General features: G+C 42.1%; 1 protein-coding gene across 1 annotated transcript; it reads right to left on the reverse strand.

Moving 5' to 3' along the window:
• Window positions 1-1421: 1421 nt before the first annotated feature.
• LOC128732686 (monocarboxylate transporter 12-like) lies at window positions 1422-18131 on the reverse strand. The gene is made up of 7 exons (XM_053825988.1): window positions 17666-18131; window positions 5987-6160; window positions 5503-5905; window positions 4900-5445; window positions 2026-2320; window positions 1737-1958; window positions 1422-1670 (listed from the first exon to the last, which is right to left on the reverse strand). The coding sequence occupies exons 1-7, from the start codon at window positions 18129-18131 to the stop codon at window positions 1422-1424; spliced, it is 2355 nt and encodes a 784-aa protein (XP_053681963.1).
• Window positions 18132-24336: the final 6205 nt, after the last annotated feature.

The raw sequence follows: 24336 nt of genomic DNA on the forward strand, positions 1-24336 counted from the left end.
AATTTTAATAGTTAGCATTGGTAATATATCACTACAAGAGAGATACGACATCCATCGCCCATACTGCGAAAATTGACAGTATTATTGGACCGTATTTTTTCAACGATGATGATGGCCGCCACATTACAGTCAATGAAGTCCCGCTATCGTTGATGATCGTGGCCGATCTGGCCGATATGTGCTTTCAGCAAGACGGCGCTACATGCCACATAGAACGCAAAACAATAAACCAATTGAGGGGCAAGTTTGGGGTGCAAATAATCTCTCGTTTTGGATCTGTGATACGATGCCTTCGTCTATAATCTATATGGATCAACTAGTAACGATTGAGCACTAGCACAATTGGCCCTTTCGAATGGACCACTTCTAGCGTTGTCACGGCCAGCATTTGCAGTAAAAGTAGTCGGTACAACGAAGTCGGCAAGACCGGAATAGGGACACAACACTGAATTAAAAGACGGTTCGCTAAATTTTCACTAAACACTTGTCTACTTTATTAAATCAGCTGAGATTTTCACTAGGTTTTTGACTTTCTGCTGCTGCGGAATATACAAATCTGCCGTATATGGTATATTTAGCAATAAATATGTATAAATATTTCAGTAGCACATACCAATACTGAACAATCTAAATATATTTTGCAAATTTTGCAGAGAAATCTCCTAACGGCAATTGAATTAATATTATTGTTTTATTGTGTTGATTTATTCACTAGCATGTACAGGAAATATACAAAATCTTTTGCCGCACTTCAAAAAACGATACCGCAATGCTGAGCAAGCAGGATGTATTATTTTAGCTGAAAAAAGGCTGCAAGTTTAAGATAATATGACTTATGTTTGCTGCGAGCACAAATACAATATCTGTATGTATGTACAATTGCAATAGGTAAAGACAAATATATCAACCACATTTGCACACAATATCTGTGCTTTTTCCTGATTTCTGTCTGGCAGTGATCGTTTCGGATTGATACATCTACTGAATTACGTTAGGTTAATAGACAAACTACTACTGATTCTAGCAATAAGTGATACTTTGAAATGTCTGTGTTCAAAGAGACTCAGGAAGTAATATATAATTTTTTCAAGGAGTTAGACTTTTGTTTGATAAATTGAAACTTTCTGTCAACAATAATAAAACGATCTGTGTTTATCCTAGGCATTATTAGTTTCACTTCGCGTACATTTTTTTTGTCACGTGTTTGTTAGAAAACGCTCCTCTTATATTCGATCACATCAGGTACAATTTAAACCTATTCAGTCCCAGAAAAAAATTCTTCTAATTTATCAGAAAACAAAACGTTTACTTCTAGGAATAAAAGCCCAAAACGCCCAGCTAGTGGGGAAGCTTTGGATGCTTTTGGTCTTAAAGAAAAACGAAAGAGACAAAAAATTAACATTTCGTCTAACCCTTAACATCTACACGGAGGCTTCATCGATCACAGATATCACTCGATTGCTGAGGAACGTCCCGGCCGCTGGCGTTGGACGCCACTTGTGATTCAAGCGGCACGGTTTGCCGCCGTTGTTGAGGTTGTCACACTTTGCCGTCGGGTTTGCGGTTTTAGCAGTACCATCTGCTTCACTTTCGCCGGTACAGTCATGCGGATGTTGTTGCTGTTGTTGTTGTTGGCTGTGATGATGATGGTGCTGGTGCTGATGCTGATGCTGATGTTGATGGTGTCCGTGGTGGTTGCTGCGGTTATTGTGGTGTTCTTTTTCCAGCGGAGGAACCGTTCCGTGTTCCAAAATCGGTGAAATCGGAGGAGGTGGATTGGCACTGCGATTCAACTGCTCCAGCGCCGCACAGTCCGGGTAGTGTTGCATGTTCAGCTGGTTCGCAAGAAGCGCTTTGGTTTTGGACAGTGAAAGCCGGCGACCTCGTTTGTCCAAAAGAATAGGAACTTCGGCACTTAGATTGTTCTCGTACTCGCTTAGCATCAGGTAGTTTTCCACCTGGAATGAAAACGGGTGTGTTAGTTATTGGTTAGTATTTAGATTAAATCCACGATCGATCGTATACCTTATTGCAGGAGGTGATACAATCACCAACGTAGTCCAGGTCGTCGAGCAGGTTGTCGGGAAGATCCATATCGGCAATGCCCTCCTCCGAGATGCAGGTTAGCTCTGGTTTGTCCAGTCCGTTGATCGGTTCTGCAGCGCCATCACTCAGCTGGGGAATCAGCAGCTCCGGTCCAATCATCATGGCCGTGTTTCCAGTGATGATTCCCGGTTCGTTGTCCGGTTCCTGAGAGAAGGATAGCTTTCTGCGTTGAGGGCACGTTTCCGAAACGCACAGATGACGGGTTCCGTTGGCTCTGTTGAACATAAATTGATGGCATGAAAAACATGTTGCAATTTTGTTCCTAAGTTAGTACAAGAGCATGGTTTAAGACTTTCAAAATTACGTTCCAGCAAGAGGGGTATGAAATGGGGAAAGGCAAATGATGAGCGTCCAACATAGCTCTGGCCATCCCAAGCACCTACGTAGCGCCTCCACGCGGCTATACCCGGTAATGCTCTATTGAGTAGCCGAGCTAGGAGGTGCGATGCCGGGTGGTTCCGGCTGCCTGATCTCAAAACTGCGGTTTTGGTCAGACGGCGGAGCCACACGGCTTTGCTAATAGGTAAGTCTTATGTAAGTTATTTTATTTATTTTTTTCGTTTTAGCTTATGAAGCACCTCTTGCTATATAGTGAAAACATACAGTACTGCTACTACTACTACTACTACTTATACTACTATTACTATTACTATTACTACTACTGCTACTGCTACTGCTACTGCTACTGCTACTGCTACTGCTACTGCTACTGCTACTGCTACTGCTACTGCTACTGCTACTGCTTCTACTACTACAACAACAACTACTACTATAAAACTGGCGTTCTAGTAAGAGAAGCAACGCACTAAAATTTACTCGCGTATTAAAAAAATCCGAAATACTTCCAGGTTGATTGGCTAAAACCATTAAAAGTGACTATTCCAACTATCATCTACGAAATTAAAACGTTCGGGAAACGTTTGTCTGATAATCTGTATGGGCATAAATCAAAAACCGCAGCCAACGCTTTCCAGCGAAACCCCAAGCTCTCTTTCCGAGATGTCGCAAGCAAAGGGGCTGTATCGACTAAAAACGAGTCGGACACTCGAATTACCAGAAGATAGTGACTAAAAATCACTACGATAAACAAAATAAACCGGACAAAACACGATCCCGGAAGCTGTATACGACGATGCTGACGAAGTTCTATTATTGGCGTTCTACGTCAAGGCAGAACAGCTTGATGGGTAGAAGTTTTAGACGGCAACCGGAAGGGGAGAGATATTTAGGTTGAGAATTTTAATTGAATGTGGAAGCTATAAACACGATTGAACAACGGCCACCTACAACCTGCATAATAAGAATCCTCTCAACACACCGTAGCATTACTGGCAGAGCTCTTTGTAAACGTAAAATTGCCGTTAAACTCGGTTCTTCTCGATCAAGGTGGTTTCAGAACGATTCCGGAGTACCGCAAGGGAGCATTTTGGGACCTTTCCTGTTTTCGCTGTTTGTCAACGATGTTACCAAGCCGCTGGCTCCAGGAACAAGATTATGCTATGCGGTTGATGCGGTTCAACACTTTAAAAATTGGTTGATTTGTTTGCGACAAAAGTCGTAAAACAGGTTCACGTTTCGTATTCTACTAAGACGCTCCAAAAACTTCAGTCACATTTGCTGCCGTGCTCACTATCAAGTAGTTCAAATATTACTAGTTCACGAAGACTGTGTTAATCAGATAGCCACGTCGTTGAAAAGTAGGATGAAGAGCAAAGGTCGTATAATACTTCCTTGGGGAATACCGTGCAAGCACCATATTCTAAACGGTTAAGCAGTTTCAAAATTCAACTAAACATAAACAAATAATTCAACATTTTATTACAGCTCTTTCTTTACCATCAAGAAGCAGTAACATTATTCTGTATTTTAAAAATGACAATCGTCATAAATAATGAAATTGAATAACTAAAACCCATTTTTTTGTAATTGTTGTTTGTGTTCCTAATTCTGGACACCAAAGCAGACAACGTTCCTTACTCTGAACATTAGTGTTCCAAATTCTGAATAGTTCGAATCTGCAGTAATTTTTCAATTGTGAATCCGATTTAGCAAGTTGTTTTCTTTATTTTAGTGTATTTTTTCAAATTTCGTGCCGCTTTTTTGGCCTCTCTTCACCCCTTCTCTCGTCGGTACCAAGCGGATAGATCTTTCATCCATATTAAACACGGCAGAGTGGTTATTCAGAATATCATATGTACATATTTGCTGCCCTGAGATAGGTTTCAACTTCTTGGAACCATCTGCGAGTCTGTATCTCGGAAACTTGAGTCCGTTGCTTGGAGAGGCTGCTTGGTACTCGTGATGAAAGTTGACAAGAATACGTACCTTTTAATGTTTATAATACCTATATAGCGAAAAAGTTCTCTTTTATCACTTTTTTAGCGAAAAATTTGTTTCGATGCTGTTAAGCAATCCGCTAAGCAGCCATGTTTGTTTACGTTTCAATCGATCGTCGTCTCGGTTTAATTTTTTATTTTATTTACGTTCTGCATTGACAGGGTGCGCTATGTAAGATATAATTACAGAAATGGATAATTTATAAGATATAGAAACTTAACTTGTTTCAATATTTAGCATTTTATCAATAATCAAGATAAATATCTGACTGTTCAGAGTTAGGCACTGTTTTGAATATGGTGCTTGCACGGTACCAAATTTATTGGTAAATACAGGTGAAATGGTATATCCAGTTTGACTTGCAAGACTCCATCACATTACTTACGACCAAGGTTAGTTATAAAACCGCAATGAGAATTTATTGGCAATAGTATAACATCTATTATTTCCACTTACCTGGTGTGTTTATGCCTGGAAACATTTCTCCGATGCAGATCGATCAGGAACATCATCAGACTGCCGATGACGGTACATGCCGAGCTGAAGTAGTAACCGGCATTACCCGATCCACTTTCGTTCATGTATCCTGAGATTGGCACGCCCAGTGCAATCGGAATGGCCTGCGAGAACTGCACGAAACCCCAGGCCCGAGCGAAATTTCGGGCTCGAACCTTCTCGTACGTGTACATTTTCAGCGAGTAGTGATAGCCACCGCAGAATATACCGTAGATCCAGACGAACATAACATAGCCGTGGTAGTTGCCATGTACGGCCGTCAGCGCTAGGATACACAAACCACACATCAGTGTGGCAGTTTGGCACAGATACTGTCGCGCAATGCGACACTCGACACTATTTCTAACGACTAGCATTCCAAACGCGGCGCAACCCAGCGTCCAGGCAAGACCGAGGTAAGTCTGCAGAATCATCACCTTGTCGCCTATACCGTCCATTTCAACTTGGTGTGCGAGGTAGAAGATGGGAGTATTAATTCCAAAGGCGCTAAAATCAAAGCTTTAAAATTTCTTTCTTTCAAATAAAATACCGTTCAAGCCATACCTAATTCCCGTGGACGCAAGTAGTATCCGTACCGTTTTGCTTCGCAGCGTGCTAAAATCGAAAAACGGTGGTCGATCGTCGTGTTTGTTTTTGTCCTTGATCTTGCGCTTCTGATTTTTGAGGTGCAAAATCGCCCTTCGCTGCGGATGGTACAGGGACGCACTGCGGTAGCACGTGCCCAGGATGAACGTAACGAACACGGTTCCGGTGACTGCCTGTAGTCCCAGCCGCCAGCCGATGGCATCGATTGCACACTTGATAAAAGTGGACATGATCGCAATCCCGAGACCACTGCCGGACACAATAAAGATTTCGACAAACTCCCGTCGCCTCTTGAAATACTGGGCCACCATCAGCGTCGAACAGTCTCGAGTCATTCCGACGCCAACACCAACGACGGCACCTGGTGTGTTGGTCATACACAGAAGAACAAACAAACAAAAAAATTGTCGAAATCGTTCATCTGTAGCGAAAAAATACTTACCGTAACTGAAAAATAGTTGATGAAACTGTGAAGCGAATGAGGTGAAAAGACATCCCAGTGCCGTCACCAGTCCGCCGATGACCGCCGTCAGTCGGGTGGATTTCCGCTTGCACACGGCAATCGTAATTGGCGAGATGAAGAGGGCCACCGCCGTCGAGAGTGCACCGAGCCAACCTGAAACGGAACGTAGCGAAGGAAGAAAAGAAATAAATGTTAGAGGTCGATTCATTCATATGCTTTAAATCGTTGGTTGCTGCTGGAAGCGGGACTCGGGACGGTTTTTTTCCTGCGCTTTTACAAACGACCGGCTATGGCAGGTTTTATGTTGTTTGTTCCTCATTGGGAATGTTTTTACGATATGTGTGGCTTTTGGCACACTCAAAGTTGTTAAAAACTTTTAAAGTGGCTCGAAGCATTATCAGTGCATGATCGCTTTTTCAATAATGATAATATATTGGAATGAATAGGACTATCCAATGTTGGTGAGTTTTAGTCATGACATGAAGCAGTTATTTAACTTGTGATGTTTTCTTTTGTCATCCATCGGGAGTGTCTTAAGTTATTGAAAATTTTATTTTGAAAAATTATCAACTATTGCAGAGCTAATTTCTGTGGAACAAGCACCTAATAAGCGTCAAATTGAATTATGCTAAAGAGCGATATGCCCCGTGTATTTGATATCTTCTCATCAATCGACCAGTGAGCAATCGTGTATTTGATATTTTTGTTGCTGTTTGCCCTTTTTGTTATATTATTTGTTGTTTTGGTATCTTTTTATCGTTATCTTTCGTTTCGTTCTACCATAGTCTTATTGTCTTTTATCGTCGTTTCGCTATTTTTTCATTACATTTTTTACACTCGTCTCTATTCTACATACCGATCGGAGCCGGATCCGATCAGAAATTGCGCTTCGATCGGAATACATCGTATGCTGTAACACACGTCGATCAAGACGTTTCTGATCGGAACGAGCCCGGTCGGAATGCAGAATCGAGGCGACTACATATTTACCAATTTTTCGTCATCCTGTTTGTTGTTTTTTACTACCTTATTATCGTACTTTTGCTGTTGCATATTTGAAACATTTTTTATTCTCTTTTGTTTGTCTTATCGCCTTGTTGATGTTTTGTTGGTCGTGTTTTTATTTGTTGTCGCTTTTTTGACGCAGTTTTTGTCGTCTTCACAGTATTTTCATATAATTTCCGTCGTATTTTTATCATCGTTGGTCGTCTTTTTGTCATCTTTTCAAAATTAGACAACCTACTGTAACGGGCGGCAGTTGTTTAGTGAGTAAAACATTCGGGTACCAACCGAAAGAGCGGGGGGTGGGGAGTGTGCACAACACAATATATTTTTGGTCTACCCCGAAATTTTCCAGTTCATCCAATTAATCATTCTTCGCATGGACACTTCTGGGATTGCAGCTAGTTGGTTGTATTGAACAATCTTATTCGCTTGAAAAGGGGTTTTGAAGTTCTTTCTCACTACAGAAATTATATTATGAATCTGCAAAGAAATAGAAACCAAAATATTTCGCCTTTTTCCCATGTTCCAAGCAGAAAAATATGGGTGTTACTATTAGTGTGAATATAATGTGAATATACTGCTGTCATTGTAAAAAATGCAATTTCGTACTGATAGCGTGGTAAAACGACGGTAGCGTGGTGACGAAAAATTTCCCTTTTTAATTCACTGTTTATTATTAGGTATCTATAAACCTTCTTAACTATAATAAGTCAGTTCATTTCTTAACTTTCATATCGCCTGTCAATGAGTAAAGTTATGCTTTAACGGGAAATTAGCAACCATTAACTTTTCGTCGGAAAGCGGGATTCTGTTCATAAAAATGTAAATACTGCATTCTTCTTGCCAAACTGACCACAACGAATATATTTTCATCTGTTCATGAAAATATATTCGTTGTGGTCAGTTTGACAACTCTGTTCTGTTCAACTTTTGTTTCAAACAAAAAAACTGCTTTTGAAATTGGCAGAATCGATGACGACTAATTTCATCTTAAATAAAAAAAATTAATCTTCTTCTATCTACATGTATATAAGAGACTTGTCTGTAGCCGAAACCAGGTCTCTAATAGGGCGTCATACGAGGCTTATCGGTAACTAGAAGCAGGCCCCTGACAGGACGTCATGCTTTCGTAGCAATGAGTTCTGTTCTTAGTCACCTCACTGGTCGATTGCTGAACTGCTCGATTGCCCAACTAGTCGACTAGATTGTTCGATTTATTTGTTCGACTGAACTGCTCATCTGAACTGCTCGACTAGACTGTTCGATTGGACTGCTCGACTCAGCTGCTCTATTTGTTTCATAGGCCAAACTCGTGCTTTTAGTCTTTGACTTTGAAATGCGGTCAGGCATTTCTGAAATGGTGGTGGTTCTACAATGGATGGAGGGACGGTAGGGGAAAGCAATGAATTTTTTTTGAGTGGAGGGGAAAGAACGGGACGGTGAGGGAAGGGGGGGGGGGGGGTAATTGGTAGCTACGCTTAACAAGTAGTCGTTCTGACTCCTACCTTGTGTCCAATGCTGGAAGGTGCATGGGTCAAACCAAGCTATAATCTAAAATTATAACCGGATTTGAATCCACAACACCCGCCAGGGCATGTGGCTCGCTGGTACCCGTGTACCTTTAACCGCAAAGGCACTGGACAAAAGGAGACTGCGCAACCCCCTTGTTAAAGTAGCGACGTATGTGGTTGGGCTACTTTTGGACACAAATTGTGCCTCTTCCTCCGTCAACTGTAGAAACCACCGACCGAGAAGTTTTAATCTAACTTGTTTTTACTGTCAGGACGACGACACTATGCAGGCCATTACGACTCGCAAGGTACTGCGCGTGACGCTGTTCGTCTGTCAGTGTGTTAGCCGCGATTCTCAGCGCGGGTTTTCGGAGAAAGGCTCCATTCCTATGAAATAGACCAAATTCGTGTTTTTAGTCTTTGACCTTGAAATGCGGTCAGGCGTTAATATTAATATTTTTTGAAACGGTGGTTCTACAATTGATGGAGGGACGGTAGGGGAAAGTAATGATTTTTTTTTTGGCGCGGAGGGGAAAGAGCGGGAAGGTGAGGGGGGGTTATTGGTAGCTACGCTTAACAAGTAGTTGTTGTGACTCTTACCTTTTGTCCAATGCTGGAAGGTGCATGGGTAGCCACATGCTCTGGGGAGTGGTGATGAGGGTTCAAATCCGGTTGTAATCTTAGATTATAGTTTGGTTCGACCCATGCACTCTGCATTGGACAAAAGGTAGGAGTCACAACGACTTCTTGTTAAGCATAGCTACTAATAACTCCCCCTCACCTTCCCGCTCTTTCCCTTCCTCACCAAAAAAAAAATTTCATTACTTTCCACTACCGTCCCTCCTTTAACCACCGTTTCAAAAAATATTAATATTTGTTTCAGTTTCAGGCTGACTCTTATGTACAACATCTTAGAGCTATATTATTAATCGTAAGATCTTAATAAAAATTTAATATAAAGCTTAAAGTACTAATACAAAGGTTAAACATCTTCGCAAACACTGACAAATGGAATGTATCCACAGTTTTTTTAACAGACATTTATAGTTTCCGGATCGAAAGATTCGGACTCAACTAGTTAGGTAAAGAACTATTTCATTGTTTTGTTGAAATAAACCACTTTGTTAACGTCTGTTACGTGAGAGAATAAAATAATTCAATTAAAGTTAGGAACCACTACCCTGTGTGTTGCGGTTTTATTTTCGAAAGGTTACGAGTTTCATTCAATTACAACTGACCCCTTTTCCTGTAGTACCAGGAATCCGAAGGGAGAAACTGTTTTTAATCTGATTCTACAACCCTTGAAAACAAATTTTCGTCCTGATTGTTACATAGTGTCAAACTTTCGTCTACAATCTCTTCTCTTGACCGAATCTGAACAAAAGTGGTAGTGGAAAATATTACAAGTAACAGCTGAAAAATCTGTCGCTCTGAAAGCAAGTGCGAAAATCATTTCTCAACCTCTTGCCCAATTGTCCGAAAGTGCCCGTTCCGAACCCTGAGTTGGTGGGGGGGGGGATGGAGGGTGACAGTTCAGCCAGTTGACTTGGTTGACTTGAAGTTATGCTGTTGCTTCGCAGAGAATGGAGCGTGCATTTTTTATTCACTTTTCTCCGAAAGAATTCTAGCGAAAACAGAAAGTGCCCTTTGTCCGTTCGTTTGTGCCAAGTTCAGTGCTGCTGGTGTAACAACGCCATGCCGGGTCGGTCGGCAACCGAAAGTGCAAGCATGATTACATACCTACTTCAAGAAAGGAAGCATGGAAGCGAGCTGCAATGAATTCGTGACGCGCAGCGTGTTCGCTTCTATATTTGCGTTATTATGCAAATGAGTTTTTTTTTCGAAGAAATTCGATGCGGTAATAAAACGCAATGGTCAATGATAATTTGATTAAGAACGTATCGTTTAATGAATCTGTTTGTTAAAAATGAAACTGTATTACGGAATAACTATTCTACTGTTGGTTCAACAAAGTCAGTGGAGCACAACAACCTGTTGATTCGCCTCTAGCCTGGCCAATAACGAACAAAACATCACAAGTATGCTGCAGCTGGCATATTTCATTGCTCTTTTTTGCCAAATAACCTACATTCGTGACACAAGATGACACACCCCAAACTTTCTACGATAGAAAATCACTTTTGGTCATATATATTTTTGTCACTGCAAAAAGTTGAGCAAAAATGTTATGCAGTTTCTGCGTTTCCTCTTCATGTCTATGGAAAAAGGACAGTTTCATTCAGTATGTTTCGTTCCCACAGAACATGGAATAATTTAAAACTTTAGTTGATGTTGATACATTGCAAAACCACAAAGTTGTAAGTAAATGCGTCACAATTTTCAGATCACAACCGAGGACATCACAACGAGCGAACCCTAACCTCAAAGTGCAAACAATAAACGTAACTTGTGTGTTTCATTATGAATCATACCAATTTTAAACTTTAGCAATTGCTATTGAAAACTACGGGCGGCACCATACACGAGCATTGGACCATACGCTTAGGCGGAGTGCATTGAACAACTTCATGTGAATAGACCGCGGTGCACCGGTAGGTAAGGATAATCATCCGTATTCCAACAAACAGTGTCGATATCAACATTAGCCTAGTTTCTGCTAATGTAACGCATTAGTGATCATCACTGCACTAATCCCGGAAAACTATTCTCATAACAGATGAACTCGAAAAAGCGCCGTACAATGTTTTATTGAACCGACTGCTCCCGGAACACCCGGCTCCGTAACGGTTCAGCTTAGAAATTTTACCATAACCCGGAGTCAGCCAGTCAGTCAGAGGCGGAAACAAAGCCGGGAGTGCCATAAAAACTCACTTCGCTTCCTCACCAACCAGTAGTGCCAGTCAGCGAGTTTGTAACTGGCTGAGACCAATTCGGAGCAAGGACTCCGACGACCGACGACGGGGTGGTGTGCAACATCGGGCAAAAATTGGGAGCAAAAAACTCACTGCATAATGGTAGAGCGAATCAGTTCGTATACCGTCCACGGGAAGCAAGTTTCTTATGCTGAATTCGTTCACTGAGGTAGAGTATCGAAAAAGGGTATATTGAATTAATAGATGCATTTGCCACAGTCATTTTGCGGTTCCGCAACCAATGTGCAGCGGATATACCTACCCTTATACAGCAATAGTGGTGAAACCCAATTCCAGTTGATTTTGGGTGTTCATTTATAAAATTATCCGTATGCACTTTTGTCAATAAAAAATTTCCCTGAAGCTGATGAAAGTGAATTAGAATTGCTGTACCAATATTTACAAATAAGAGAAAAAGTGAATTGGAAGTCGATGATTTCAGAAGCACTCATGAGTGGGATGCCGGATGACTTCATCTACAACATGTTTTCGTCTACGTTGGCGTTGTTAATAGAGATTAAAAAACAGCATCAAAACCAACTTTAATGCGAATTACATTCAAACTTTAACTTGGCATCAATATTCATGAATTGTCTCTTCGTTATCGACGAAAGGTGATGCAAGAAAACCACTATGTTTCGCTATTTTCTTGAAAATTTAAAGTCCTTTTTGTTGTCCTGTCTTGCTTTGTTCTTAGCGATTGATGAGGCAAGTATGAAACATAATTTGCTTACAGAGGAAGATAATCAAGCATTGAGGATATAACAAGAATTCACTTGATTTAGTCTATGATGAACCGTGACTACCGAATAGCTTTCCGATGGTCGCTCGTCGGATGGAAGCGTTCGTGAGAAGCTATGAATGAATTCTTACCTTGAAGCGAAAGTGAAGGAGGAAATCGCGGAATACCTCGAGAAGGAATATGCCCATTGTATTACGCCTGCGACGCCCGCGATCGATTTATGTCCAAAGTACCAAGTCTCTGTCAAAGCAGTTTCCTGCATGAATGTTGTTCATAGCTAGATATCACGTCCGTGTACAGTGGTGGTAAAGGTTACCATTGGACTGCAATCTCGAATCAGGAAAGCGTTGCCGCAGGGTCCCCGTTACGGCTGAGATATGATTAGCATGGGCTCTTTAATGCTTCGCTGGCACCCCAGATGGGAGGATTATGGGAGCGCATGGTTAGGTCAATGAAAACAACGATGGTAACCATCGCGTGTCTACTTGATCAGCTCGTGTCTCCTTCGGAGGAACAAGCTCCACACGGAGGACAGAGATCGCGAAGAACTAGAAAAACTATTTCGAGCTAATGGCGCACGCAAGTTTTATGAGAAGGTAATCCAATCTTTTAGAAGATTCATCCGAAAACTAATATGTGTAGGAGCGAAGAGAGAAACTTGATCAAAAAGCAGTTTATCGACGAACATCTCAATGGCGATATAATAGAAAGAAGTGGAACAGAAGTTATGCTGGTGGTGCCCACAAACAATAGTAGCGTCCCTGTTCACGATCTCGAAGAGATCAGGCGAGGAATCGGACAGCTAAAGATTGAAAGTGCCGCCGAAACCGACCGACTGCCGACAAAGCTCCGTAGGTGGTACTTCACTGGATAATTTACAACATTTGTGAGGAGGTGAAACTATCAGAATAGTGAATGGAAGGTGTGGTTTTGCCATCTACGAAAAGTACGATCGGCTCGATTACTGTAATTAGCACGGCATTGCGCTAATTAATGCAGCTTACAACATGTTCTTCCACATTCTGTTACGTCGTCTATTCTCAATAGCAAGAAATTTCATAGGGTAGTACCACGCGGGTTTTATGGGGGCCCGTGCCACTACGGATCTAATCTCTCCGAAAAATTGGGAGTACAACGTGCCTGCGCATCATATTTTCATGGATTTCAAGGCAGCATATGATACAGTCGGGCGTGAACTGTTACGGCAGATAATGGATGGATTTCATTACTAGAAACCTTGGGACGGCGGAAGCAATCTATGCCTGACCAAAAACGGAAGTTCGGTGTATTGGGTTACAAATCAATGCTGAAAAACTAAATATATGGTAGGAAGCGGCTCGAGAGAAAACAACGTTTACTTTCCATGGACAGTCTATTGGCGGTCTATTGGAAGTGATTAATCAGTTCATATATTCATCACTACCGACAATAATACGACTAACGAGATCCAACGACGCATTATAGCTCGAAGCCGGGCCTAGTTTTCCCTCCGTAAGTCGCTTCGATTGAGCAACATACGCCGTTTGACGATGTACAAAACGCTCCGCTAGTCCTCTACGGACTTGAGACTTTGCTTACGGAAGACATACGTGTATTTGCCGTATTTGACGAAAGGTGTTGCTGACTATTTTTGGTGGAGTACAAATGGAGAGTGGAGAGTAGCGTAGACGTATGAACCAACAGCTGCAAGAACTACTTTGAGAGACTCCCATAGTTCATCCGCTGAAAATTGGAAGGCTACGATGGGCTGGCTACGATGTAAGTATGCCGGAAGACGCAGCGAAACTAACAGAAGACGTTAAGACCTAAAGACTTGAAGACCTAAAGGGCTAAGGACCTAAGGACCTAAAGACCTAAATAATTGAAGACCTAAACACCTAAAAACCTAAAGACCTGAAGACTTGAAGACTAAAGATGAAGAATATGGCTATGATTCAATATACTTGAAGGAGGCCGATCGGCGAGTTCTTGGCAGTTATGAGCCCAGAACACTATAATTAACTCTGGGAGGCAAACCGAATGATAATGTATGGGGTAAGCATAGCCGTGATCTCCAAATAAATTACTCCATAGCTGCAGGTAGAGGTACATTTTTTTGGCGCAGCGGTCATACAGGAGCATCATATTCAGTCGATCTAATAACGTCGGGGAGTCGACGTGATTCGTTAAAAGTTAAAAGTACCAAAAACAGCTTGTGATATTCGTTGTCTAAGTTACAACTGCTGTACTGGTCAAAAGCGTGCAGTACAGTAGTTTCAGGCATAGTGGGTCACGAAGTTCATTCGAATGTAAGTTCATTGCCCAACATAACTTTCAAATGCTTTATGCAGTGTACACGGAGAAGGTATTGTAGTCGTATTCCTTCTGTGAAAATGGGATTACGTTCCATTCTCTGCGCTCATCGTTAATCAATTCGCAATAGTTTGAGGGAGCAAAAGTGAGACTACGTTTATGGAAATCGAAAAAAGCAGCGGGCCCAAGTTGCTGCCATGTGGGTCTCCAGATTGGTTAGAGATAGTAAAGCTTGCTTCATTTAGAATTGGAACAAACTTTTGCTCATATTGTGGCGCTCATGGTGGACGGATTTGGAAGTTCTTGGTGCCCACGTGTCGGAATGCTTCACCTAGACATAACGCAAAACGGCTGTATTTGGTAAACAAACAACATGAAAGCCGAAAGAAGGCAAAAATTGTGCACAGTTATTTGGGAAATCCATTGTGGTCTGCATCTAGGCTAGCTAAACAGCTGAAATTGCCCAGAAATACCGCGTGGCGCGTTATCAGACGGTATAAGGAAACATTGACGACGATTCGGAAGTCTCAAGCTAATAATCGGAGTGGAACTGTCGACCGGAAACTGCGAGATAAGATTTTGAAGCCCATCAAGAGGAATCTCAATCTGTCGAACCGTGATTTGGCCAGAAAATTCAGTGCTTCCCATAGTACCGTGAGGAGAATTCGACTCCGGAAAGGAATCAAGTCGTATCGAGCTAGCAAACAGCCAAACCGAACCATAAAACAGAATAGTGTGGCCAAAATTCGTGCTTAAAAACTAGACGACCGGGTGCTAACCAAGTTCGACGGGTGTCTTCTGATGGACGATGAAACCTATGTCAAGGTTGACTTCGGGCAAATGCCAGGCCAAAATTTTACTTGGCAACGGCTCGGGGGGATGTTCCATGCAAATTTAAATTTGTTTTTGCCGACAAATTTGCATGAAAATTTAATGACGTCGGAACTGTACCAAAAGGAGTGTCTCCAAAAACGAATTTGACCGTTCATTCGATCTCACCACCATCCCGTGTTATTTTGGCTAGATTTGGCAAGCTGTCATTATAGCAAAGTCGTATGCAGAGAAAGGGGTTCAGTTTGTTCCGAAAGACCTTAGCTCACCCATTTTCCCCCAGTACTCATGAAGAGGAGACTTAAGGCAAAGGGAAAAGTTGTCAAAGACATCAATCAGATGTGGACCTGGTGGAATAAGATTGCCAAAACGATGAACGAAGAAAGTGTGCGCCGCCTAATGAGCCATATTACAGTAAAAGTGCGTGAATTCCTTCGAAACCGTGACGAATAATTTTATCCGTATTTTTTCTTAAAAGTATGAAGAAAATACTACATTTGTGTCAGAAAACATCTTGAATTGTTGTCATTTGTTAGGTACTCGCGACCGGTTGCCATTTTTCTGGGGTTTACGTACCGGGACTCTCGGGAACGTGCCGCGTTTGTTCTTGCGCTCCGCCCAAGCACGAGCAGTCAAGGAATCTGCTCTTGCGAGAATCATATTGCATCTAGCATTGCGCAGTAAAGTATTGCGAGAGATGATTCTTCTCGAATGGTAACTTAATGGAGGGTAGATAATTACAAAAATGTGTTCAAATTTGATGTTGGTTCGGTTTTCTTAGCGTGAAATTGAAGAAATCTTTTCACCTGGCAGGCTTTTCTGTGGAGAAACGAAAAGAAATCTGGTCCTAGTAGTGAATAGAAGATTTCAATTTTTTAAAAAGGATCATTTTGCATAAGCTAGTGCAGATTTACAAATATTCAACATAAATTTCATTGCTGATTGAAATAATCGAAATTTGCTCCATTTAAATTTTATAGCATTTCCAATGCGTTACTTTTTTAAACCACATTAAAACGGGCTTGAAGTTGCTATCTTAACCTAAAAACGAAGCTATTAATAGCACATACTGCAAAGTTGAGGCTCACCAGAGCTGGTGCCATTGAATGTACCCCGATAAAAGGATCCGCAAAAGTACAACCCTCTCTCGGACAATGGTTTACTTTGAAATGATAAAATAACCAGAAAAAAATAAGCATCTCTGAACAAATTGGCCCCCTTCGTAGCGGCTATATAAACGTACGACGACATTCAATCCAAAGTAAGCCAGTCAGTTTGGGCAACTTTAATGTGCACAGTTTATTCTGATTGAAACCGAACTAAACGAGTTTAATCTGCGGAGATTAAACACCCGAAATTAATTGAATTATTTTCCTGTTTCCATGCGGGCTTTTCTCGTTCTCGTGTCATAGCGGTTAGTTTCCAGCATTCGAACCGATGCGATGTTCGTGGTAAAGGTGGAGCACCGTAAAGCCAGCCACATAAATTATAACCTCGGACATTTTGGAAGTTCTTGAGGATGATTCCCCTCCGATTGCTGCGCGCCGATAGCAAGAGATGAGGATGAGCTACTTTACGATGCGGCGACCGACCAACAACGGCAGCGGCAGATTGCCGGGGAGTAGACAGCAGCTTGAGCGTTATTCATAGTTGACCTTCTTCGCTGACTTTGACTCGACTGCTGAAGACGAATCTAGCCAGGGCGACGATAATGTCCATTCGAAATCTGGAATGATGTGCCGCTCCCCGAAAGGGGGAACGTAATTTATAGCCCAGTGAAGAGCGAAGAAGTGCCATCGTTGCGTATTTTTTTATGGAAATTCCCAACTGCAACAGTTGCTGGCTGCAGACTATATAGAAGGGACGATGATGATGATGAAAAGCGTCTAGGAAAATCATAGCAGCGATTTCTGGCGTGTGGGTGGGTTGCAAATGCACTTGTTTAGAGCTTTCGAAGTTGAATTAAACGACTCGCACAGCGTGTGGGATCGTAATATTGGACCGTTATGTTGGCTGGCTGCGGTGCCGCGCGCCGATCGCCGCGAATTTGTTGTGCGAAAATACGATTATATTTTGTGGCATGTGTTTATGGTTGTTGGTTGGCTTCGTTAGATGTGTGTTTTTCTGTGTGTTACATACGTTTCAGATAATGGAACAGATTATAATGGGTTTATGCGGGCGACCTTTTTACGACATAAATAAAATACGATTCGAAAATCAGCTATTTAGAATTTGCTTGAAGTTTGGGAGTATGATAATGGGAGATAATACTTATAGTTGTTAACTCTTTTATAGGTGCAAAATGTGATATGTAAATTTTAAACCACAGAGGGAATTCTATCCATGCTAACGAGTAGATTATTTAGAGCCGCTAGCGATGGAGTCAATTCAGTACAATTCTCACCTGTATCGATAAAACTGTCGATCCGAAAACGGCGGCCTGTCGCAACGATTATCACACCAACGGCTGTGTGCAATCCATGGGTCAACACGTGCACCATGATTGCGACAACGATGATAATCCATCCCCAACCCCCTTCCGGGTAGTAGTGCTGTTTAATCGTGCTGGTGCTGGTGTTTGACAGTCGACTCGAGGCACGCGGTTGTCCGGTAGGAACAGGCGACAGAGCTGACGTCGACGATTGTGCCGTGCCCGCCGCTGATGGCCCTTTGTTGCCGGCCGACGCCACCGATCCGCTGACGGAGGCTGCAGCCAATGCAACCGGGCCAGCCGGGGCGGAACATTTCCCCCCGGTGGTCGGCGGTGGTGTGTTGGGTTCGTCGAACACCAACGAGTGGGCGTCCGCACTGGTGGCGACACCGGAATCTTCGTAGTTGGCATAGTTTTCACTGTGGAACAGTATTCGCATTGCGGAGGAACTATCAGTTCGGCGGGAATTGACTTTGGTGTTGTTTACGAAGGAGCTGGGTGTGCACTTGTAAGGTATTGTGCGCACTTATGTGCGGTCACGGTGGCACTGTCAAGTCACTCATTTTGCGAATGTCAGTTTTTTGCATCACTTGTTTGGTCAAACAACCTCAACAGCCTTATAATTTAAATAAAACAAATCATCTGACGAAAAGATATAAAAAGTATGCAGCTATATTACTACCAGCTAAGCAGCAGTAAGACAGTACAGTATAGCCACTCAAACAACACTTGTAATAGCAACACAAAATTTGATTCTACAGTGCCGGATAAATAGTCTGCGCGGTGGTGTAATTGGAAACTCACTCGACCGGCAATTGACAGTTGTGGACTTAACTCTCTAATAGGTAACAATCGCTTTCGGAAAATGTGGAAAATGTGTTCATAACAGATTTCTTGACAATTAATTATTATTTTCACGACATTTTGATCTTGCGTTCAAGAGATATCATCTCTCAAAAACAAGAATTCCGGAAAAGTGCGAAAAAATTATATTTACTTTTTACTTTTGAAGAAAAAAACCATCTAAAACAAAACGATAGACATGATTTATAAAACTTTTCAGTCTGCATGAAACTATTCTGATTCTCTGAGGAGAGTTTTTGAATGAAATGATGCCTGTTTTGCGCGTAATTCGGGGTCCAAATTAGGGTATTTTTATATGAAAAGTTCTACAATTCCAAAACAAACAAAGATAGAGATATACTATATTCCACAATGTTATGTATTTTCACTATTTGTACAACTTTGTAAAACATCAAATGAAATAGAAAAACAGATTTTAACGATTTTTCATATGTGAGAAATAGGATTTTTCTGTCTTTGCTGAAGACATAGAAGGTTACTGTCTTCATAAACCTAAATCCAAGTTTTTCCGCTCAAACCTCTAATGCGCATTAAAAAAAGTTCTGGAGCTTTCGGTTGATCAATTGAGGGTTAAAATTTAATTTTCAGTAGAAGTCGTGGATATTGCAAGGTCTTAAGTCTGGAATTTTAAAAATATTTTCTAAAAAATATTTCCCAATTTTGTCATTTTCCCCATTTTGTCCGCCCAAAATTCAACAGGCGACTTACAAAATCGGAACATTACTGTATTATCAAGTTCTTTTTATTTATTTAAGGAAACATTTACTTCCCCCTAATAAAAATAAAAATAGCTTAACTGGTAAAATTGATAAATGAAAAAAAAAAAAAAATTAAAAAAATTGCAATGTTAGATTGTTAAGTGTCCCAATCCCAATCCCAATCCCAATTCCAATCCCAATCCCAATCCCAATCTCAATCCCAATCCCAATCCCAATCCCAATCCCAATCCCAATTCCAATCCCAATCCCAATCCCAATCCCAATCCCAATCCCAATCCCAATCCCAATCCCAATCCCAATCCCAATCCCAATCCCAATCCCAATCCCAATCCCAATCTCAATCCCAATCCCAATCCCAATCCCAATCCCAATCCCAATCCCAATCCCAATCCCAATCCCAATCCCAATCCCAATCCCAATCCCAATCTCAATCTCAATCCCAATCCCAATCCCAATGCCAATCCCAATCCCAATCCCAATCCCAATCCCAATCCCAATCCCAATCCCAATCCCAATCCCAATCCCAATCCCAATCCCAATCCCAATCCCAATCCCAATCCCAATCCCAATCCCAATCTCAATCCCAATCCCAATCCCAATCCCAATCCCAATCCCAATCCCAATCCCAATCCCAATCCCAATCCCAATCCCAATCCCAATCTCAATCTCAATCCCAATCCCAATCCCAATCCCAATCCCAATCCCAATCCCAATCCCAATCCCAATCCCAATCCCAATCCCAATCCCAATCCCAATCCCAATCCCAATCCCAATCCCAATCCCAATCCCAATCCCAATCCCAATCCCAATCTCAATCTCAATCCCAATCCCAATCCCAATCCCAATCCCAATCTCAATCCCAATCTCAATCCCAATCCCAATCCCAATCCCAATCCCAATCCCAATCCCAATCCCAATCCCAATCCCAATCCCAATCCCAATCCCAATCCCAATCCCAATCCCAATCCCAATCTCAATCTCAATCCCAATCCCAATCCCAATCCCAATCCCAATCCCAATCTCAATCTCAATCCCAATCCCAATCCCAATCCCAATCCCAATCCCAATCCCAATCCCAATCCCAATCCCAATCCCAATCCCAATCCCAATCCCAATCTCAATCTCAATCCCAATCCCAATCCCAATCCCAATCCCAATCCCAATCCCAATCCCAATCTCAATCCCAATCCCAATCCCAATCCCAATCCCAATCCCAATCCCAATCCCAATCCCAATCCCAATCTCAATCTCAATCCCAATCCCAATCCCAATCCCAATCCCAATCTCAATCCCAATCCCAATCCCAATCCCAATCCCAATCCCAATCCCAATCCCAATCCCAATCCCAATCCCAATCCCAATCCCAATCCCAATCCCAATCTCAATCCCAATCCCAATCCCAATCCCAATCCCAATCCCAATCCCAATCCCAATCCCAATCCCAATCCCAATCCCAATCCCAATCCCAATCTCAATCTCAATCCCAATCCCAATCCCAATGCCAATCCCAATCCCAATCCCAATCCCAATCCCAATCCCAATCCCAATCCCAATCCCAATCTCAATCCCAATCCCAATCGCAATCCCAATCCCAATCCCAATCCCAATCCCAATCCCAATCCCAATCCCAATCCCAATCCCAATCCCAATCCCAATCCCAATTCCAATCCCAATCCCAATCTCAATCCCAATCCCAATCCCAATCCCAATCCCAATCCCAATTCCAATCCCAATCCCAATCCCAATCCCAATCCCAATCCCAATCCCAATCCCAATCCCAATCCCAATCCCAATCCCAATCCCAATCCCAATCCCAATCCCAATCCCAATCCCAATCCCAATCCCAATCCCAATCCCAATCTCAATCCCAATCCCAATCCCAATCCCAATCCCAATCCCAATCCCAATCCCAATCCCAATCCCAATCCCAATCCCAATCCCAATCTCAATCTCAATCCCAATCCCAATCCCAATGCCAATCCCAATCCCAATCCCAATTCCAATCCCAATCCCAATCTCAATCCCAATCCCAATCCCAATCCCAATCCCAATCCCAATTCCAATCCCAATCCCAATCCCAATCCCAATCCCAATCCCAATCCCAATCCCAATCCCAATCCCAATCCCAATCCCAATCCCAATCCCAATCCCAATCCCAATCCCAATCCCAATCCCAATCTCAATCTCAATCCCAATCCCAATCCCAATGCCAATCCCAATCCCAATCCCAATCCCAATCCCAATCCCAATCTCAATCTCAATCCCAATCCCAATCCCAATCCCAATCCCAATCCCAATCTCAATCCCAATCCCAATCGCAATCCCAATCCCAATCCCAATCCCAATCCCAATCCCAATCCCAATCCCAATCCCAATCCCAATCCCAATCCCAATCCCAATCCCAATCCCAATCCCAATCCCAATCCCAATCCCAATCCCAATCCCAATCCCAATCCCAATCCCAATCCCAATCCCAATCCCAATCCCAATCCCAATCCCAATCCCAATCCCAATCCCAATCCCAATCCCAATCCCAATCCCAATCCCTAAACTTAACCCTTGTCCATACTCCAGCCATAGCCCTAATTCCAAATTGTCCGAATTTCTGCTAAAACCTGGTTGTTCCTTTTTTAAAAAATTATAGTCATAAAAATTATTTTTCTTTTATTTTCTTATTTTCTGGATGGAGTGCTATTATTAGAGAAGGAGAAGTATATTGTTTGTTTGCTGGAATTGCTTTCTATTTGTTAGCAAATCATCGGAGAGAAAACCTTTTTGCCTGTAGTTGCAATGTGCTATAAAATTACACTTAACTAGCAGATTGCCCGATCTTACTCAATTACTTGTACATCTGTTATTGTAACGGAAATTCTCTAACGCAAAAAACAAAATCCTTTGTCAGTTCTCCTCCGGCCACTTTTAAGTCTGTCTTATTCACTGCAATCCCTATAAATCGACAAAAGGCGTTTTTACGTTTTTGAACGTCTCCCTTAGCCCGCTTAATGGCCCGCGTTCAGAAATCCAGCTACTTAGTACAACTACTATCACAATCGTTCTAAATGCAAGAGAAACGCATTCCTTTACCTATTTGAACCTTTCTTCCCCCTCGTAAGAGACCGTATTCCTCTTTTGTCAACCCCCTGCGCTGAATCTTTTATGTCAAAAAACATTTGTTAGACAAACGACATTTGATGTAAAACCGTCCAGACGTTCCAAAGTTATGGCGTAACATACATTCATACTCACGATCCTTGTCCCCCCTCATGTCGGCTCCTTCCCAATCAACTTCCCTTTCTGTCACGTAATTAATTATGCATCGGTTTGCTCTATGAAAATCCCTAGAACGAAAACGAAACAAAGGTAAAGGTTTTTTTCATATATTCCCCCTCGGTGGAAAAAAAGGGAGAAAAAAGGGGATTTCTCACAGTCACTTGCACAACTACAATCGGTTTATATGTAAGGGAAACGCAAATCTCTTTACATATTTGGACCACCCCTGCTTGTTAGGGACCACCTTCCTGTTGTTAACTTCCCTACACTGATTCTTTTGCGTGACGGAGCATGTGTGCCAAGTGTGATGACGAACAGTCCAGACGTTTCGGAGTTATGGCGGAACATACATTTATATTCACGTTAATCGTCCCCTCTCCTGTTGGTATCCTCCCAGTCAGCTCCCCCTTCTGTCGCAGAGGCTGTAATGCATCTGTTTACTCTCTCGAAATCACTTTAACGAAAGAAAAACAAAGCTTTTTCTTCAATATATCTCTCCTCGGTGGATACCCCCTTCCCACCCAAGTAGCACACTCCATTTGGTCCATTTGGTTGAAGCAACCGGATTACGACTGAAATTAGTCATATTTCGGTTACCACAACAACTTTGTAACAACCGTGCTAGTAGGACACCAACTTGTCTCTCACTCTAAGCTACTTGTGCAGCTGCAATCAATCTACATGCAAGAGAAACACAACCCCTTTTACTTAATTGCATTTTTGACAGAAAGATTCCTTCCAACGCTAGTTGGATTGTTACCAATTTTTAATCCCAAAAAAAAAAAGAAGCAAAAAGATTCCAAGCTTATCTTCAGCTCAAACCACAGAGCAATAAATTGTGGACACACTTCTGAACGCAATTAAAGTTAAGGGACGTACACTCAAGGAGCCTATCTCATTAAAATCATTTCTTTTGTTACCGACTTGTTTATGCGAACAAGTTGTTAACACGGTACTTTCACTTATGGGGCTATACAACCGTAGCATTTGCGCTTTCCTGTGTTCTGGCCTTCAGTCTGGGACGAATACGACACGGTACAGCACCCTTTCTGTTCATTCCACACCTCAGAAAGCGGTCAGCCAGAACCGAGACACAGGCAACGACGGAATGCTTTCGAAATAAGCCTTTGATTTATCAATGGCAGAATTTGGACGATGGTCGTCGCGTCAGTTGCTGGACGCTGTACGATATACGAGACAAAGGGAGCCAAGATTCCGATTCCGGACGAACGAGGGAGAACACGAAAAGATTCAAACAAACCTTGGAACAACGCAACGCGGTGCCTGCCACGGCGGACAATGTTTTTGTTTTCAAATTAATTAATGACCATATTTATGAATACGCGTGTGGACAGTTGAATCAACACTGGATGGATTACAATCTGTTGCCTGTGACATGGGCTAAAGAGGTGTGGCGAATTAAAACGCCATTCCAATGGTGAAAACGGTTCACTGGTAACATCAAAGAAGTTATTTTCGTTTCACGGATCATCAGTCCAATGAAACTAAAATTTATCATGTTGTTGCTCCAGCTGTTCAAATACATGTGAATTTTATTAGAAGTCAAAGTCAAAAAGATTCAATTTTCCAAGTTGCTGTATTGTAACTCATTCTCAAATGAAATTTACGATTTGCTCCAATATCGTAATGCAATTCAGTGACAGTAGCAACGACGGTTACAACTTGAAGAGTTCGTTCAATTACACGTAGGAGGGTTAACAGTTAACAAATTACGGTGGAAGAAAAAAAAATCGTACAGACAAATATGACAAACCCACACGCCACGCGCCA

This window comes from Sabethes cyaneus, chromosome 1 (assembly GCF_943734655.1).
Source record: "Sabethes cyaneus chromosome 1, idSabCyanKW18_F2, whole genome shotgun sequence".
NCBI lineage: Eukaryota > Metazoa > Arthropoda > Insecta > Diptera > Culicidae > Sabethes > Sabethes cyaneus.

What these genes read in the sequence shown, in the direction of transcription:
- LOC128732686 (XM_053825988.1), bottom strand. Translation starts at nt 18,131, where the DNA reads ATGCGAATACTGTTCCACAGTGAAAACTATGCCAACTACGAAGATTCC. An exon ending in CTTGCGTCCACGGGAATTAG is followed by an intron (nt 5,446 to 5,502) that starts GTATGGCTTGAA and finishes CTTTGATTTTAG; the next exon opens with CGCCTTTGGAATTAATACTC. An exon ending in GTATCACCTCCTGCAATAAG is followed by an intron (nt 1,959 to 2,025) that starts GTATACGATCGA and finishes TTTTCATTCCAG; the next exon opens with GTGGAAAACTACCTGATGCT.